At 37.4% G+C, this 19,887-nt stretch overlaps 1 protein-coding gene and 1 long non-coding RNA gene across 3 annotated transcripts in view; one reads left to right on the top strand and one right to left on the bottom strand.

Annotated features, from left to right (window-relative positions):
- LOC145544777 (uncharacterized) overlaps positions 1–19,887 on the top strand; it is a 207,062-nt gene that overhangs the window by 13,200 nt on the left and 173,975 nt on the right. The window lies entirely within an intron of this gene.
- On the bottom strand, positions 719–19,085 carry GNRHR (gonadotropin releasing hormone receptor). Of its 2 annotated transcripts, none has more exons than XM_081587912.1 (3): positions 16,616–19,085; positions 4,255–4,474; positions 719–963 (listed from the first exon to the last, which is right to left on the bottom strand). In XM_081587912.1, exons 1-3 carry the CDS (start codon positions 17,135–17,137, stop codon positions 719–721), a joined length of 987 nt encoding a protein of 328 aa, XP_081444038.1. In that variant the 5' UTR covers positions 17,138–19,085. The 2 variants fall into 2 exon arrangements, with proteins under 2 accessions (XP_081444038.1, XP_081444049.1); XM_081587923.1 differs by having other exon boundaries at positions 828–963; positions 4,255–4,346.

The following is a 19,887-nucleotide window of genomic DNA, read 5'->3' as shown; positions in this document are numbered from 1 at the left end:
CTCCATAGACCACATAGCTGACAGGAATATTCTATCCCCCAATCCAAATCTGAACCCCTCTGAAACTCCTTTTTATATGGAGGTACTTCACAACCTGTACCAGGTGAAGAATGGGATGAAGTAGAACTATAAGTCTTGTCAAGTTGAAGGAATGGATAGTGGGTTGGTTGCTGAATACTCCAAACATCAGAATGCTTTTGAAGCCAAGGAAAAAATTAAGATTCATTGCATTTTTTCTTAACTCACAGGGGGAAAAACTGATCATATGGGCAGGGGAAATACTATCTGTGCTTTATGTATTTATTATCTTAGCATAAGATTGTAATTGTTGCTAAGCCCCTTTGCAGAAAAAGGTCTGTGTTTCTCAATGTTAATTTTTGGCATTTGTTTGCCTTAGGCCATGGCTATTTTAAATATTTATATATTATTATACAAGAATAAAGTGACTAAAAAACCCATATAATGTGTTATAGGAGTTCAGAAAGCAAGGAGATTAATTCAGAAACGTGTGATTAAGTGAAAATATTTCATTATTTTTCCTGAAAAAGATATTTTCCTGTAATTGAGTTTCTATGATTTCTAAAGGAAGAAGCGTAACATTACCTTAAATTCTGCTTTATTTATATGTAAATATGTCACAATATGCTTTGTGTTTCTCATTCCCAAAAGGGGAAATTCATTACTTTGCCTTTCTTTGACTTTCTATGCAGTCTAACAATTATAGAGAGAAATATCCATATATAAGTGGATCAAAGCATGGATTTAAAAAAGCAAAGAGAAAGAAGAAGTGATTTACTGGATCTGACACCCTGTTTACCATGTCAGGATCAAACCAATACCAAATTCCAAGGACATAGTAGGGCGTCCAGCAGACAGTAAACGAAGTGGCAAATGCAACCGTCATCTTTAGGGTCCTCAGCCGAGCTCGTGGTATATGGTCCTTGGACTGATTCAGTTGTAGTTCTTTTAAACATAGAAAATAGAAGGTGTTTTTAATGACCAGTTTTATTATAAAGCCAAAATAGAGAAAAAGGAAGAGAGAGTAGTAATTCAACCTGGTGAATATAATGGAGGCAAATTGCTAATATTTTTAATAATGACAATATGCTTACAAAGCATGTTTATATTTCAAGTTTTCCACTCTGCTACATAATAAATAGAAATATTAAAGATAGTAATGCTGGATGGCATCACCAACTCGATGGACATGAGTTTGGGTAAACTCTGGGAGTTGGTGATGGACAGGGAGGCCTGGCATGCTGCAATTCATGGGGTCGCAAAGAGTCGGACGTGACTGAGTGGCTGAACGGAACTGAACTGAACTGAATGCTCTTAAAATTTATTTTCCATCAAACTAATAAGGATTTGAAATATGAGGTTACTCAAATTCTTCCAATATAAATTTAAGAGAGTAGACTGAGGTTGAACTGAATTTAATTCTCTGCCTTTTGGTTGTTATGCCAACATAGCCACATTTATTTTATAATATAACTTTTCACCCTTCCTGACTGACCAGGAAGCCCTGTTGCTGTCATAGGAGGTGATGTAAGCTTGGTGCAGGCAAGAAACACATGCACTGGATTGGTGTCAGAATCCTAGTTGGCATTAGGACATTTAAGGAATAATAACACGATGGAGGAGTTGAAGGACATAAGCTCACCTCTTCTTATAGAAACACCAAAATCAGAACTAACTGCTGAACAACCATCAACCAAAAAACCCACTGGAACCTACCAGAAAAGATACCCTACATCCAAAGATAAAGAAGGATACACAATGAGTTGGTAGGAAGGGTGCAATAGTGATAAAATCGAATTCCATACACACCAGGTGGGTAACCCACAAACTGTAAAATAATTAGACCACAGAAATTCTCCCACAGGAGTGAAAATTCTGAGTCCTACATCAAGCTCCCCAGCCTGGGGGTCTGGCAATAGGAGGAGCTCCCAGAGAATCTGTCCTTGAAGACCAACAGGGTTTGATCTTAGGAGTTAAAGAGGACTGGAGGAAACAGAAACTCCACTATTGGAGGGCACACACAAGGTCTTGTGAATACTAGGACTCAAGTTAAAAATGGGGACCTCATAAGAGACTGAGTTAGATTTACTGTTAGCATTGGAGGGTCTCCTGTGGAGGCAGGGGGTGGTTGTGGCTCACTGTGAGGACAGGGACATTGACAGTGGTAGTTCTGGAGAGTATTCATTGGTGTAGCCCTCTTGAAGGTTGCCATTTTCACACAATAGACACATGAACTAACTTATGTGATTAGACATGTGAAGGCACATTCATATCTTTGAAAGTTCACAACTTGAAGGTTTGTATATAGAAGATTTACTATATTTAAAGTGATGAAAAGAAAGAACCCATAACCAAAAATACTCTGCTCAGCAAGGCTCTCATTCAGATTCGATGGAGAAATCAAAAGCTTCACAGACAAGCAAAAGCTAGGAGAATTCAGCACCACAAGACCAGCTTTGGAGCAAATGCTAAAAGAAGTTCTCCAGGGGGAGAAGAAAAGGTCACAACTAGAAACAAGAAAATTATGAATGGAAATGCTTACTGGTGAAGGCAAACATACAATAAAGGTAGGAAATCATTTGTAGACAAATACGATATCAAAACCATTAACTGTGAGTAGAGCATAAATGCAAGATATTGGAAAGGCATTTGAAATTAAAAGACCTGCAACTTAAAACAGTCTTGTTTATATATAGGCTGCTATATCAAAAGCTCATGGTAACCACAAACCAAAAATATACAATAGATACACACACAAAAAAGAAAAAGGAATCCAAACACAATACTAAAGTGAGTCTTAAAGGAAATCAGTCCTAAATATTCATTGGAAGGACTGATGCTGAAACTGAAGCTCCAATATTTTGGCCACCTAATGTGAAGAACTGACTCATTGGAAAAAACACTGACGCTGGGAAAGATTGAAGGCAGGAGGAGAAGGGTTGGATGAGATGAGATGAGATGAGATGAGATGAGATAGTTGGATGGCATCACCAACACGATGGACATGAATTTGAGAAAGCTCCGGGAGTTGGTGATGAACAGGGAAGTCTGATGTGCTGCAGTCCATGGGGTCCCAAAGAGTCGGACATGACTGAGTGACTGAACTGAAAGTCATCAATCACAAGGGAAGAGAACAAAATAGGAAGGGAAGGAAAAAACTTACAAAAACAAATCCAAAACAATGAACAAAATGGCAGTGAGAACATTCATGTCTATAATTATCTTAAGTGTAAACAGATTAAACAGTCCAACCAAAAGACATAGACTGGTTGAGTGGATACCAAAACAAGACCCATATATATGCTGTCCACAAGCGACACACTTCAGATCTAGGGATACATACAGACCACAAAAGAGTCAGATAAGACTTGGCAACCACCACCACAGACTGAACGTGAGGGGATGGAAAAAGGCATTCATTCAAAAAGTAGATAACCAACAAGGGACTATTGTATAGCACAGGGAACTCTACTCTGTTCTAAAATAACCTAAATGGGAAAAGAATTAAAAAAAAATAAATACATGTATATGTATAACTGAATCATTTTGCTGTACATCAGGACTTAATACCGTATTGCTAATCAGCTATACTCCAATATAAAATTTTAAAAATTCATACATTTGTTTTTGAGAATGCAACGGATTCTTGAAGCAAAAATGTACAACCATGTGCGTGAAGTGAAAGATCAAATAGTCAATTGCATGTTCCATAATATTTAGCACACTCAACACACACACCCAAATGTGCGTAGTGTGTGGATACACTGTGTGGATACAGGAGATTTGAATGTGATACAGAACAGCTTAACTTGAACAAGTCTATTGGCAACTATATTATGAGTTGTACTTTAGTATATTCTAGGCATCAGGTGTTTATGATAGAGTGTTATGATGAACCAGCAGGAACAATTTGCCCATGTGGCTACTGGGTAAATGAAGTAATTGTCCTTTTAGCTTTAATTCCATGCTGTAAATTTATAATATGGGGAGATATTAAATTACCCCATCTCTAAATTGGGGATAATAAAATTATTGCCTCATGGGGTGATTCTGAATATTGAAAGAGCTAATTAATGTATGTAAGTTGCTCATAATAGTATTGCAGTACTATTACAATACAATACAATACTATTACAGATAAAATAGCATCTGGCACAGCAAGTGCCACTCTGATTCTCTGGTTGGAGTATTGCCATTAACAATTGTCCACCCACAATTAATCTGAGGAATACATACTGTGGGGATCCTGATGAAGGACACTTGTCAGGGTGAAGATGATTTTTGCATTGCAGATCACCATGATGAGAAGAGGGATGATGAAGAGGCAGCTGAAGGTAAAAAAGTTATAAAAGGCTTGATGCCACCACTGTGGAAAACTGCAGTGTGTTACACATTGAGAGAAACCTTCAGTCTGTCCAGAGTCATCTGCTAAATGGATCATCCCAAAGATGTATAACTGTAAGAGAAAATTAAAGAAATTAAAAAGGGATGTTGCTTATTTTCAAACAACATTTGCAAGTTTTCTCGAAAGTTTTCTCTTCTGTATTATACTAATCTTCTAACATGTTGTTGCCCAAAGCAAGTGCTAAGTTTCTTGACGTTTGGCTTTTGGCTTTTCTACAAAAAGTTGTCAGTGTATCTTTACTTAAAATTCGTTTGGGTAATGTGAATGGATCTGTAGAATTTTGAATTTCTTCCAAAATTATTTCAGCCTTACAAAACAATCACCAGCCAAAGATTTAAACCTCCTCTGTATTTCAATTTCAGATGCTATTATGATGAGTAAACTTTTTGCAAATGATTATATTGTTAAATCTGCAGCACAAAAAACTGTTTGGCATTTAGAATATGCCCACAAAATAAATATTTCAATTTTATTTTTGAGACATAAGATCTCATTAAAATGGTCAGAAACATGTACAGACAGTTCATTAAAAAAGAATATAACAGTGACCCTTAAGCATATAAAAACATATTTTCAACCTCGCTTATGATAAGAGCAGTGTCAATCAATTAAGGCTACACTGATATGCCATTTCCCACTATCAAGTCTGGCAAAATTAAAAAAAAAAACAAACAGTAACACATGCTCATGGCAAGGCTATAGGGAAACAGAGGCTCTCATACATTGCTAATGGGCATGCAAATTGGCACAATCATTAAGGAGAGGAATTTGGCAATAATTAGTATACATTTGTACTTACCTTTGACTCAGCAATCTGACATTCAGGAGTTTACCTTGAAGATACACCCCTACTTCCATTATATGAAATGTATATACACAAGATTATTCACTGATGCATTGTTTATAAGTGAAAAACATTGAAAATAATCTAAATACCAATTCATAGAACAGCAGCTGAATAAACTATGGTGGACCACACAATGGAGTCCTGTACAGTAGTAAAAAAAGAGGAAGGGAAATTTCTATCTGAAGGTGTGTGTGTGTGTACATGTACATACATTTATTCTAACTATGTGGAGAGAAGCTAAGAACAATGTCATCTAAGAAGCAGTGAGCATACCCTGCTCTCCAGCACCCACATCTTATTTTGAGTATCATTCTCTACCAAAAGGAATCAGAGCTCATTGGTGAAGTGCGTAATCCCAAGGCTGGGGCAATCAAAGCACAATAAGTCATTGGAACAGCTGCTGTGCCAAAAAGTCTGGAAATGCCCAGAGAATGATGGAGCATGTGAAAAAATTTCAAGTACCAGATTGAAAGAGCTCCCATTGACCAAATCTGGGATAGTTTAAGCATGAAAACAAACAAACAAACCCTGATAGAAAAGAATAAGAGTTCAAATAAAGAAACCATGACTCCATGCTGATGTAAATGACAAAACAACAATAACAAATACACGGGGAAAGGAAAAAGCTCTTTACTATAAAAAGTCAGCTAGTAAATGTAAAAGATACAATGGAAGTAGTGATTACCATTTTGTAGTCACTATAATAATAATTGATTCAGGCAAGAATCACCAATGAATGGTAAAAAGATGAATGTAAGCTTGAGGAGAGTAGTTTATTTATGTCATCTCAAAGTATCTACCTGTAGGATGCATTGCATTATAAACAGTAAAATAATAACTTTACAGTAAAGAAATAACCAAATAATTAACCTAACATTGCCAATAATGGGACAGATTACAGCATCTGCTGCCTTCTAGAAAGCATTGAGAAGAACTCAGAGTCACTTCTTTGATGTTTTTGTTAAAAATTAAATCAGTCAATCCTAAAGGATATCAATTCTGAGTATTCATTGGAAGGACTGATGCTGAAGCTCCAATATTCCAATACTGGGCCACCTGATGGAAAGACCTGACTCACTGGAAAAGACCCTGATATTGGGAGAGATCGAAGGCAGGAGGAGAAGGGGATGACAGAGGACGAGATGGTTGGATGGCATCACTGACTCAATGAACATGAGTTTGAGCAAGCTCTGGGAGATAGTGAAGGACAGGGAAGCCTGGTGTGCTGCATTCCATGGGGTCGCAAAGAATTGGACACGACTGAGCGACTGAACAACAACAGCAATGTAGACAAAAAATGTCGCCTACAATATCAGTAAACAAGGATGCTGTGGCCATTAAGTTATTAGCCACTGCACTTACCCTCAGGAGTGTTCCCTAAGGAGTGGATTCTGGATGGAGAAAAGTAGAAACATGGCCCTCAATAGTTAAGGTGATGTATCAAAGGAATGATTTCAATAAGCCCAAACTCTTGCATCTTCCTGTACTTAGAAAAACGCTACATTCATTAACCCGAGATGTATGTTTTTTCTTTAATTAGCAATAATCTTCTAATGTTCTGACTACCAGGTTTTTGTTGCAAAGAAGCCTCCTATTAAAAACTCCTGGCTCCTCCATTCCCTCTTATGAAGTGGGAGCAATCTGAGAGACTGTCTTCCAGGCTTAAGTTCTCAAAAGTCTACTGAATAAAGCATATTTCTCAACTTTTAGGTTGTAGATTTTTTTTCAGTTGACAAGTGCACAACCTGAATCTACCCCCAAGAAAATATCAGACAAACTCAAATTGAGGGTCATTCTACAAAATAACTGGCCTGCACTCTTCAAAAATGTCAGTGTCATGAAATAGAAAGAAAGACTGAGGAACTGTTCTAGTTTAAAGGAGACTAAAGAGACAATGGGGCTTCCCAGGTGGCTCAGTGGTAAAGGATCTGTCTGTCAATGCGGAAGACACAGGTTTGATCCCTGGGTTGGGAAGATTCCCTGGAGTAGGAAATGGCTACCCACTCCAGTTTTTTTTCCTGGAAAATTCCATGGATAGAAGAGCCTGACAGGCTACAGTCCATGGGGTCAGAAAGAGTTGGACACGACTGAACACACAAGCAAAGAGACAAGGCAACTGAACCCCTTGCATAATCTTGAATTTTCTTTCATTAAAGGGGATATTATTGAGACAGCTGAAATATGAATAGGGCATATAGATTAAATAGTACTACTGTTCAGTTCAGTTCAGTCACTCTGTTGTGTCTGACTCTTTGCAACCCCATGGACTGCACCACTCCAGGCTTCCCTGTCCATCACCAACTTCTGGAGCTTGATCAAACTCATGTCCATCGAGTCAGTGATGCCATCCGACTAGCTCATCCTCTGTCGTCCCCTTCTCCTCCTGCCTTCGATCTTTTCCAGCATCAGGGTCTTTTCCAAGGAGTCAGTTCTTTGCATCAGGTGGCCAAAGTATTGGAGCTTCAGCTTCAGCATCATTCCTGCCAATGAATATTCAGGACTGATTTCCTTTAGGTTTGATTGGTTTGATCTCCTTGCAGTCCAAGGGACTCTCAAGAGTCTTCTCCAACACCGCAATTCAAAAGCATCAATTCTTTGGCACTCAGTAGTACTGTATTACGGAGAAGGCAATGGCAACCCACTCCAGTACTCTTGCCTGGAAAATCCCATGGACGGAGGAGCCTGGTAGGCTGCAGTCCATGGGGTCGCGAAGAGTCGGACACGACTGAGTGACTTCACTTTCACTTGTCACTTTCATGCATTGGAGAAGGAAATGGCAACCCACTCCAGTGTTCTTGCCTGGAGAATCCCAGTAACGGCGGACCCTGGTGGGCTGCCGTCTATGGGGTCGCACAGAGTCGGACACGACTGAAGCGACTTAGCAGCAGCAGCAGCAGCAGTACTGTATTAATGTTAATTTCCCGATTTTGATACTTTATACTGTGCTTATGTGCTAGAAAAAATACACTGAGGTATTGAGAGAGACATCATGCCTGAACTTTTAAACAATGCATAAAAAGATGCGTACAAGAGAGAGAATAAGCAAATAAGCAAATGTAGCAAAATATTAATATTTGGGGAATCTGAGGGAAAAGTATCCTAGAAATCTTTGTATGATTCTTGCAACCTTTCCCTAAGTGTGAAATTATATTAAAAAAAGAACTAGTTGAGTCAACAATTAAGGAAACAATGCAAGTCGTTTTCACAAACAAGTTCTAGTTGACATTTATTCATTCTTTCCCAATTATTCAAGCACACTTCTTACCTCATAATTTCCAAAATTTTCTACTGAAAAACTTCATTACCATGAAACATCATTAAAATGAAGAGATAAGAGTGCCCAAGAGCTTTAAAACTGATAACAAGTTAATTCAAACAAAAATGTTGCAGGATTTTTTTTTCGAAGTTTTAACCAAGTGAGGGACAATATTCATTTTATTTAGTTGTTTATTGAATTAGTAAACTTAAATTACATTTAGTTAATTTAATAAGCTCAGAATTTCTTTCCTTTTGGCGGTGGCAGAGTGGAAAGAGTATACCTTAAAAAAAATAATGTTTTCCCTCTTTGCTTGTAGAGTAGAAAAACTTTAATAAATGTAAAATATAATAAAATAAATACAGGTATAATAAGATCTAAGTACGTATAATATAAAATACAAGCCTATTTCTTTTATTTGTAATTAAAATGTTAATTTTCAGTTTCTGATCTTTTCAGCAAGGGCAAACAAGAATTTTTAAGTTAATCCACTAGAGGGCGCCCAATGATCATATTATCGATCTTAAAGTCAAGAAAAGCAAGTTCAGCTAATTCTATTTTATGATCCAGATCAATTTTTTCCATGTTACAAAGTGACCCTTTCAGTTTTCCATACTTCTTTGCAAACTGACCTTATTTAAAGTTGAGTTTTGAATTTGACCCAACAGGTGTTGTGAATTGAAATCTTTGGAAGGGTTTTTTCACATAGACCCTGAGAGTCTTCTAATTCTTAAAAATCTATTTTTCTTTCCACCTGCCTAGTCAGCCTTGGGAGAAGGCAATGGCACCCCACTCCAGTACTCTTGCCTGGGAAACCCCATGGACGGAGGAGCCTGGTAGGCTGCAGCCCATGAGGTTGCAAAGAGTCGGACACGACTGAGCGACTTCACTTTCACTTTTCGCTTTCATGCACTGGAGGAGGAAATGGCAACCCACTCCAGTATTCTTGCCTGGAGAATCCCAGGGACGGAGGAGCCTCGTGGGCTGCCATCTATGGGGTCGCACAGACTCGGACACGACTGACTCGACTTAGCAGCAGCAGAAGCAGTCAGCCTTGGCACCAGATAATCTGAATTTGATTTTCTGCTCTGCATTGGGTCACATTTTCACTTTAATAGTTCATATTTTTAAGTTATAATGATGAATCTTTCAATAAAAAGGACTTTATAGTACTATGATTTGAATTTGGTTTTCATCTTTACGTAATGAATGCTTGTTTTTAAAGCAACTCCTTGGTCATAAAACTATACTAGGTACATTCTGTCATGAAAGATGAACTAAATATATCGTGCTATCAAGGAATTCAATATTTCTTAGGGGAGATACAGCATGCATGTGACAACTCTAATACTCAGTAGACTGTGACAAGTTCCAAAGGAGAGTTATAGTGTTACGAAAATTCAGAATTTTACTCACCCTCAAACTAATTTGTTTTAGGCTTCATTCAGTTTATTTTCAACTCCAAGACCATGTTCATTTGAATGATTAATATAGGGATACACTCTACTTCCGGTGATTCTTTCTTACTTCAGTTCAGTTCAGTCGCTCAGTCATGTCCGACTCTTTGCGCTTAAAAATTCCTTTGTTTCTCCTTTCTCATGCCTGGCCCCAGTTCTCATCAATGTTTACTGTATTTTACCCTAAACAATAGCAGTATGTTCTCCACCTTTACAGTCACTTGCAGATGCTATTCCTCTTTAGCATATAATTTTTAACCTTCGCCTTATCCCATACTAGTGACACCATGACTTAATCTTCCCAAAGGTGATTATCTTTAGATGCTGTGCTTTAGGTTCCTCTTGGGATTCCCTGGTGGCTAAGACAGTAAAGAATCCGTGTGCAAAGTAGGAAACTCGGGTTCGATCCCTGGGTTGGGAAGATGCCCTAGAGAAGAGAATGGCTTCCCACTCCAGTATTCTTGCCTGGAGAATTCCATGGACAGAGGAACCTGGCGGACTAGAGAGATATAAATAGTATTTAACTCTAGGGACTGTCATGACAATTAACAAGTAAATACTTGCAAAGCACCTAGAGTAATGCCTGGCCCACACTTAGCACTATATAAATCATAGCCATTATTAAAAAAATTTTTGAGGCACACAATTTATAAATATATATTGCATATGTTTACATATTTATAAATTTATACCATATTTTTCACTTAACTATTTATTCTCACCTTAAGATTTTCCTGCCTTTTCCTTCTCTAACCTCTTACAGGAAAAAAGAGACAGTATTGCACACTGTGATATAATGATATGCATGCATGCTCAGTCGCACAGTTGTGCCCAACTCTTTGTGACCACATGGACTATAGCCCGCCAAGCTTTTCTGTTCATGTAATCTTCCAAGAGGGTTGGAAATCTTGGTGGTTAGGACTCTGGGCTTTCACTGCTGAGGCCCGAGTTCAATCCTGCTAGGGGAACTGAGATCCAGGAAGTTGCTCAGCACGACCAGAGACAAACAAACAAAAAAAACAAAAAGCAATACAGAAGCGTTTAACACAATTCCTGGCACATATTTATGTACTGAATATTATTTATCAAAATAATCATCACCATAATTGTTATTTCTGCTACTAGTATGCTATTACTATGTTCCAGTAACATTTTTGGCATATTGTACACATGTAATGAGTATTTATTGAATTGAAGCTGCTTGTGGGGCTTCCCAGGTGCACTAGTGGTAAAGAACCCTCCTGCCAATGCAAGAGACCTAAGAGATGCCAGTTCGATCCCTGGGTTGGGAAGATCCCCTGGAGGAGGACGTGGCAACCCACTCCAGTATTCTGGCCTGGAGAATTCCATGGACAGAGGAGCCTGGAGGGCTACAGTCCATGGGTTTGCAAAGAGTTAGACACGACAGAAGTGACAGCATGGACAGAGCATGCACAAGCGGCTTGTCAAGTTCAGAAGAGCCTGCTAGCATTGTAAATTTTGTGTGTAACAGGCAAGCCTCCACATTTATTCAGACCACACATCTTCACACCAAAGAATAAAGGAATAGTCATATACAACAGACCCTCCAAATCTGTGGGCTCCACATCTGCAGATTCAACCAACTGCAGATGGAAAAATATTCAGAAAAATTTTTTTAGAAAGTTCCAAAGAGCAAGACTTGAACTTGGAAAGCTCCAGCAACTGTCTATATAATATCACATTGTATTTACAATTATTTACACAGCATTTACATTGTATTAAGTATTATAAGTAATCTAGAGATGACTTAAAGTATATAGGAGGGTGTACATAGGTTACAGGCAAATACTATACCGTATTTTTTAGAAGGGACTTGAGCATCTGGGAAATTTCTTATCTGAGGGCACCAGGGTGGGGAAGGCGAGTGTCTAGGAACCAATCCCCTGGGGATATCGAGGGTGACTGCAATTTCTCTGCAGGCCTGGATTACCTACAAAATTAAAAAGCTGCCAACATATAATTCTCCCTAGTAGCACAGAGAAACTAGTGATGTGAACTCTATCTGCAAATAATCTGCTGCTCTGGAATTCTTGTGGTCTTAGATGACTGTCATCAGAAACCTTGTGTTTTTTAATTGGATATGGACACACCCAATTCAGGAAATCTTTTCTCCTTAACATGCATCTACTAGCCTAACCACAGTCAGTCTTATCCTTTCAAGTCCTGTTGGCTGTACTGCCTTGCCTTCCTTTCCCTTCCTCCTTTTCTTCTTTTCTTATCTTACTTTTAGAAACAATACCTCCAAGACTTGAATCATTATGCTCTGGCATATAAAGCTTTTAGAGTGAATAAGACAGCTTAGTGACTAGGAGGACATTGGCCAAATTTACTTATCAGTCAGAATAAATGTCATAATTTTGAGAAATATGAAGCAGTCTTTACATAAGCAATTTTGTTTGCTGTTTCTTAAATAATTATTTTATTTTCATACTCATATTTCCCTAATACTTTTTTCTCCTGACTTCAAAAATCCTATTATGAAGGAAGTAATTAAAGTAGGAAAAGGGGAAGGAATGAATAGTAATGCGTTTTTAAGACTTTATACTTAAAGTCTTATATATGATTGTGTATATCTTACTCTTTATAGGACTCTTTACAATGACCCTTTTAAACTTGGTTAAGTAATTTACTCAGATAGCTGGTAAGAGACAGCACTGAGATTTGAAACCAGCTTTGTTTAAATCCCACTGCCTTTCAGACTTGCAGGGATATCTGAGGTCTTCAGAGACTAGGGCTGGAGCCAGTGAATGGTCAAACAGAGGACTGGGGCTCCCTTTTCCCCATTTGACCAGAGCAATTCCACTTATATTTGTTTCATTTATTGAAGCTCCACACAGAATTTCATTTTAAATAAAATTCAATTCCAAGCAAAAGTATAAAATTTTGGTCACAGTACACCGAAAGTTCTGAAAATATATCCCTAAACCATCACAGAACCCTGAGGTGATCAGCAAGGTGGAAAAGCAAGGTGGAAAAGCAAGGTGATCAGTTTGAAAGTTGGTCATTCTGAACTCTAGCAAAATGTCATAAATTCTCAGGTTCCTGGGAACATGACAACTAGCCTGTTAGATTTTGTTTTTCTTTTTCCAACCTAGCATGAATTAATCAAGTGATAGAATATCCATGTATATACCAAAGGATGAATCCAATCCTAAAGGAAATCAATCCTAAATATTCATTAGAAGGAAAGATGCTGAAGCTGAAGCTCCAATACTTTGGCCACCTGATGTGAAGAGCTGACTCATTAGAAAAGACCTTGATGCTGGGAAAGATTGAGGGCGGGAGGAGAAGGGGACGACAGAGGATGAGATGGTTGGATGGCATCTCTCACTGACTCAATGGACATGAGTTTGAGCAAACTCCAGGAGATGGTGAAGGACAAGGAAGTCTGATGTGCTGCAGTTCATGGGATTGCAAAGAGTCGAACACCAGGAGATGGTGAAGGACAAGGAAGTCTGATGTGCTGCAGTTCATGGGGTTGCAAAGAGTCGAACACTACTGAGCAACTGAACAACAGCAACCAAAGGATAAAAATTAAAAGTCATCCTTTCAAACTCCTTTTAAATTAGCCATGACAGGATGTGCTTTTGTCAATGGGCTTTGTGGAGCGTGGTGAAGCATGAGCTGTACTCACTGTGTCACACAGCCTGGAAATCAAAAGACTTTCCTATCTCTTGTCTTCCCCATCACGCACACATAACATTAGTCACAGGGTTGAAGCCTCTTTTATTCAGAGAGAAAGAGCAGAGAGCTATAATAAAAAGATAAACTGGACTTAACAAAAAGACAGGAGTTCAACAGGTCAAGTGGCATTGGGCAAACAATTAATCCTTTTAAATGAATATTTTTCAAACTGCTGTTTGTACCGATCAGTTGGTTGTAATCAGTAATAAAAAACGAAATGGAACAGAATAGAGTATTTATTTTATGAAAACTTTTCTCAATTATAGGTCTATGAGAGATAGATTTAGTCTTTATGTAGTATGTATTTCTTTCTTTTCATTGCTGTCAAGAAGGTTTGAAGGACATTGATTTCAAAGGTTCTCTTTGAATGGTCTTTTTTATGTGAAATGGGGTAACAGCATAACTTTTATGTACCTCACAGAGTCAGTGAAAATACCAAATAAGATTACGAATGTGAGGTCTTTCAGGAAACTTCAGTAAAGTGCTTTATCAATTTAAAGTGCTGCTGAAAGCAAGGATGAGTTGTTTGTTTTACGAAATGAAATAACATCAATACTACCATATTCTGTGACCCATATGTAAATTTTCTTATGTACATCATTTTAATAATGTACATGATGCCCACAGTTAACACTGATGTAAGATGTTTAGAAAAGTTGTTAAGGGAGTAAATCCTAAGAGTGCTCATCACAAGGAAAGAAAACTTTTTTCTTTTCGTTGTGTCAATATGAGATGATGTAAGAAGTTAGCTGAAACTATTGTGTTAATCATTTCACATTATACATAAATCAAGCTATCATGCTGTACACATTAAACCTACATGGTGATGTATACAGACTGTTTCTCAGAAAACTGAAAATAAAGAAAAACAAAGAAATCATTTTAATCCTTGCGTAAGACTCATAAAAGTTATGTGGCTTCCATATTGTCCTCAGAATTTCCCCCAGCTATCTTCTGTTATATACATCCATTCCACCTCCATTCATTGATTCATCTAGCCAAACTTTGTTTTCATTTTAGTAAAAGGTGAAAGGTTTATTTGATTTGAAGGGGAACCAGAGTATCCAAACATGTTAAATTTATATTTTTGTTTGGTGTCTCATTAGGTATTGTGAATATGAATTAAACTGAACACAATAGTTTTCACTATTGTAGCAATACGTATCATAATGGCAAAGACAAACAAGTACATAATTACAATGTTTTCTGACAAGGAAACAGTGTGCCATAAGGTCAAAGGAAATGCAGCAACCATGAAATCTAATTTCCTGCTACTGTCAATCTGTCACTTCAGCCAAACAAGTCTCCTTTGAAAATTAATCACTTTACAACTTTTGCTGAAAAATACATGTGATCCTTGGCTTATTTTTTCCATTCAAATACATTCATCTTTAAAAACTCAGTTTATCCTACTTTTACCCTTTTACCCTTCCTTCACCATTTTAACACTAATAATTCATCTCTCTCTCTTCTTACACTGGTAACAAGCTTGAAAACTTTTTTGTGCATAGTTGTATTCATTTTGTATAAGTTTTATTTCTATAACTGAATGACATTTTCTGTCTCTTTGTTTCATCAGTACCTGGTTCAGTGTTAGGAATCCAACTTGTGTTTATCTTCTCTAAGAAAATTGAAAAATACACAAATACACATCACTCAAGTTCAAAGAAATAAAATGGAGAATTTCAGACATAAACCTTTGCTAAGTAACCTCATTTAAGTGACATATTTGCTAAAGTAATCCTTGTATATGCAGTTACTGTGAGAATAATTTTGATATACTTTTCTCCAGGGAAATCAAAGCATTTTGGTTTTTTCTGCCATAAAACACACACTGATATACAAAAAATGTTAAGTGAGGAATTGGTGGGAGAATGTAGTTATCTAACTTTCTGGTGTCTTGAACTATTTAGTGCATCCTGTGTGGCAGCTTTTGTTTTTTTTGTTTGTTTGTTTTTTTGTTTGTTTTTATCCCAGCTGGCTAGTTTAGAATCTCTAGATATATTTCTATTTGTAGTGACAAGTTTTTGGAGGGTCATGGTAAACTCTGACTTCCTGACACATCCCTGTACCCTGGATTCATCACAGGGTACATTCACACACATAGAGACAACTTGTTCATCTTTGCCATTTTCAAAAATGTGCCATCTTCTTCAGAGATTTGACTGTTGAAGAGGCAGTTTCTGAAGATCCATCAACTGGGGTGCCTCTGATGAAGACAGTCTGGAGAGCTATTTGCTTTCTGAAGGAGAGGGCCTTGCCTGACCAACAGTCATAGAGTTTTGCTAACAGCCTGTTACAGTCTCATCTACCTCCAGAAAAAGCTCAAGTCAGCCTCAGGGAAATGTTCAAATATCCAAAAGTCTAAGATGCCCCACATTTCCTCTTTATTCAATCCCACCCAGCTGCAAACTGCAGAACATATTAATTAAGGATAGTTCTGTCTATGCTGCAATGACAGAAGACTCAAGAAGTTCCAAATAAAACAAGTTATGCATACTTTCTACCTATGCAAATTTTATTGTTCCTAAAGATTCTCTCAATTTACCATGTCAACCAGAGTAAAAGAAAATGTAGATGGAAGAATCAAACGAGGATGAGTTCAAATTTGAGAATAGCTTCATTTTGAGGGAGTATTTACTGTGTACCAGAGAGTATGATAGAAAACTTAACAAATTATTCATTTAATCATTACAAAGGTGCATCAAGTAGACATTAGCTCCATTTTATAAATGCAAGACCTGAATCCCAGAGAGGTTAAAACATATGCCAAAGGTAAGAGAGCAGAGTTAGGATTAAATTCCACACTCTGACTTCCAGAGCCCAAGCTCTTAGAGATAATGCAATACTACCTTTGACAAGACCTTCATTCAGATTTAGATAGGAAATCTGTAATCTCCATAAAAAAGTATGCAATATTGGTTTACCTGTGGTCCAGCAAAGATGCTACTGAGGAGCCAGGCCAAGCCAATCATGAACTGTCCAAGCTTGCTGTTGCTTCTCACTGCTAGAGGCCTGGTGATGGCCATGGAGCGGTCCAGGCTGATCACCACCATCATGAAGGCAGGGGCGTACATGGAGAAAAGCTTCAGATAGCTGAGGACTTTGCAAAGGAGCTCTCCAGCATACCATTGAACAGTAATGTTCCACATTCCATCCAGTGGCATGACAATCAGAGTCTCCAGCAGGTTGGCTAAAGTCAAATGTTTTAAAAGCACCTTCATTCTCGAGAGTTTTTTCCTGTTTTCTTTCCTTTGAGTCCAATTCTGAAGTTTCAACAAGAAAGAAGTGTTGAAAATTGTGGAGAGTAGAAAAAGGAAGAAAGTAACTGTCACTCGGATCTTTCCAGATAGGGTCAGGGTGGGGAGGCTGCCCAGTGTTAGTGGGATGCTGCTGTTGATCGCTGAACAGTGGTTTTCATGCTGTTCAGGAGAGTCACCGTTTGCCATCCTTTATGGCTGATACAGCTTCAAGACTCGTGTTTCTGGCCCTTCTGATGTTTTATTGTAATTGCACTTAGAGTCCTGTTTTATTTCAGCCTTCTTTGGCTGGTAACGTCACAGGTTTATATTTATGTCAAATTTTGTCCCTGAGATACTTTGTATTTAAAGTGAAAGATCAAGGTGAACTTGTTTTGTAGGCTTGTAATCCAACAGGGTGCTAAAGCAAAGCAGACAAACACTTTCTGAGGGCCAAATGTAACTGTAGTATCTCAGCAGATGGCCTGATTTTCACAACATTTTTCCTAAGTGAAGAAGGACGTTTGAAACTTAATTTTGTATTTAAAATTCACTTAGGATATTATTCAAGTAACTTTAGTGAAGATGTTTTCTAAAAAACAATGTTAGTGTTCTGTTCAATAGATGCAAAATGAAAATGAAGAAAATACTAAAAAAGAACTTGATCCAGTTAAGATTTGTAATTTAAAGAATCACAAATTTGTAATTTCTCAAAAAATGTGTTTTCTTTTCAATCACACAATGCTGAGCATCCAAACACTAGATAAATATATTTATTCAGAACTGTCCTCTATGAAACATCAAACTAATACCTTAACAGTTAGAATCAATTTGATCTAATACTGAGATGCATTCAAATTTATCAACCAATCTTAATGTTTAGATAAAATCATTAACTTCGTGAACAATTTTTCTGTTATTGCTTTGATTTTATAATTGTCTAATTATTGTACTTGCCATTTTTGCACATTATTTCATGGGGTAGCTAGGTATTAGAGGGAATACTGCATAAATGCTTTAACCACATCTATGCATGTTTATATATAGTATACATCCCTTTATATTGTAATTGGATCATTTCACATTAGGGACACTTAGAAACTTTCTCTGTGTTGTTTCTGTATCTTACACATTGAGTGCTTGATGATGTTGTTTCCTACTACTGTTATGACTTAGACTGGAATTTATTAAATCACCAGATTGGTTTGTCTTGTTATCAACTAGTTTGCTTCTGTAGCAGCCAAAGAAAGAATAATGTTAAAAGTAAGGGTGGCTATTTTAATTTAGATGGCCCATTCTTGTAGTTTCCTTTATTGTTTGTTGTCTTACATTCATTTATTAAATAAATAATTACTAAATACCTGCTATATACATTCTCTTGGCAGGTGAATGAAACGTGAGTATAGCATCATCTGGGCTTCCTTGGTGGCTTAGTGGTAAAGAACCCACCTGCCATTGCAGGAGACATTGGTTTAATCCCTGGATTGGGAAGATCCCTTGGAGAAGGAACTGGCAACCCACTCCAGTATTCTAGCCTGGGAAATCCCATGGACAGAGGATCCTTGTGGGCTATAGTCCATGGGGTCACAAGACAGTCAGACATGACTTAAAGACTAACCAACAACAACATAGTGTCACCCAGGCTCTGAAGGAGTCTATTTGGTCCTATATAAGGATAGATAAGAGTACTGGACTTATCTTATGTATTTCTTCAGTTTCTTCTGCGCTAGCTCCTGGGTTTTGAGCAGCTTAGACCAGTTGCTTACCTGGGTTCCCGTTTGGTTGTCACCACATGCTCAGAAATACTGGCTTTCTCCCTACTTCTAGACCTGGATGAAATATTATACCATAGGACATGGAATCTACTTCCTAAGTGCCTTTCTGAAGGGTCTGGAAATATTTTCTAATGGATTGTTCTGGTTCTGAAATAGACTGCTTTAGAAAAATTAGTAGTGGAAATAGATGAGTTAGAATTCAAGAGGAGTGTGTTTTTTAGAAAAATGTAACACATGCATTTTTAAACAAAAATATAGCATAAATATACAGTTCACTTTACTTATTTGTGGTAGTTATATTCTATAAATTTACCATGAACTCTGAATTAGTGAATACTAAACCATTGATTCTAGTGAAAATATGCTGTTAGATTTCTGCAAGCCAAAAATATCACTTGCATGACACAGGTTCATTTGTCAGCATCCTTATAAAAACAAGCCAAAAGTCATCAGTGTTGAACACTTGCTCTTTACACAAGCATTTTCCTGTATAATACATAGCAGATATTTAAAAAAATTCTCTAACATAATATTATAAATCAACTGTACTTCTTTAAAAATTCTTCCCCAAATCCCTGATATGTAGAAACTGCCTCACCTGCAAGTTCGACATTTTCCACACTATAACACTATATCACTATATCACAATATCACACTCTAACTAGTTTGAAACATGCAAACTAGTTACCATGAGTTTCTTTGACTTTCAGCCTCACAACAATGCTGTCCACTATACTTTAAAAAATCAGCCCTTAAGATCAAACTACATTTCTAAAAATGACCCAATTTCATACAGAGTGAAGTAAGTCATAAAGAGAAAAACAGATATTGTATATTATAATATACATGTACATATAATTTAGAAAAATTGTACAGATGAACCTACTTCCAGGGCAGGAATAGAGACATAGATGTGGAGAGCAGATGTGTGGACACAGGGTGAAAAGGGGAGGGAGGGATGAATTGGGTGATTGCATTTGACATAAATACACTACCATGCGTAAAATAGATAGCTAGTGAGAATCTGTGGTATAGCACAGGGAGCTCAGCTCGGTGCTCTGTGATGACCTAGTGGGTGGGATGGAGAGGGTGGGAGTGAAGTTCAAAAGGGATACATGTATATGTAAAGGTAATTTGCTTTGTTGTACGGCAAAAGCTAGCACAACATTGTAAAGCAATTATGCT

The sequence above is a fragment of the Giraffa tippelskirchi genome, chromosome 1 (assembly GCF_054371585.1).
Source record: "Giraffa tippelskirchi isolate mGirTip1 chromosome 1, T2T-mGirTip1v1.2.pri, whole genome shotgun sequence".
Lineage (NCBI taxonomy): Eukaryota > Metazoa > Chordata > Mammalia > Artiodactyla > Giraffidae > Giraffa > Giraffa tippelskirchi.
Note: the sequence above shows the minus strand (reverse complement) of the source record. Positions and strands in the feature narration are given on the sequence as shown.

Coding starts and splice junctions, on each gene's coding strand:
- GNRHR (XM_081587912.1), bottom strand. CDS start 17,137: ATGGCAAACGGTGACTCTCCTGAACAGCATGAAAACCACTGTTCAGCG. Junction 4,475..16,615: donor GCATCTTTGCTGGACCACAG/GTAAACCAATAT, acceptor TTTCTCTTACAG/TTATACATCTTTGGGATGAT. Junction 964..4,254: donor CCTTCATCAGGATCCCCACA/GTATGTATTCCT, acceptor TATGTTTAAAAG/AACTACAACTGAATCAGTCC.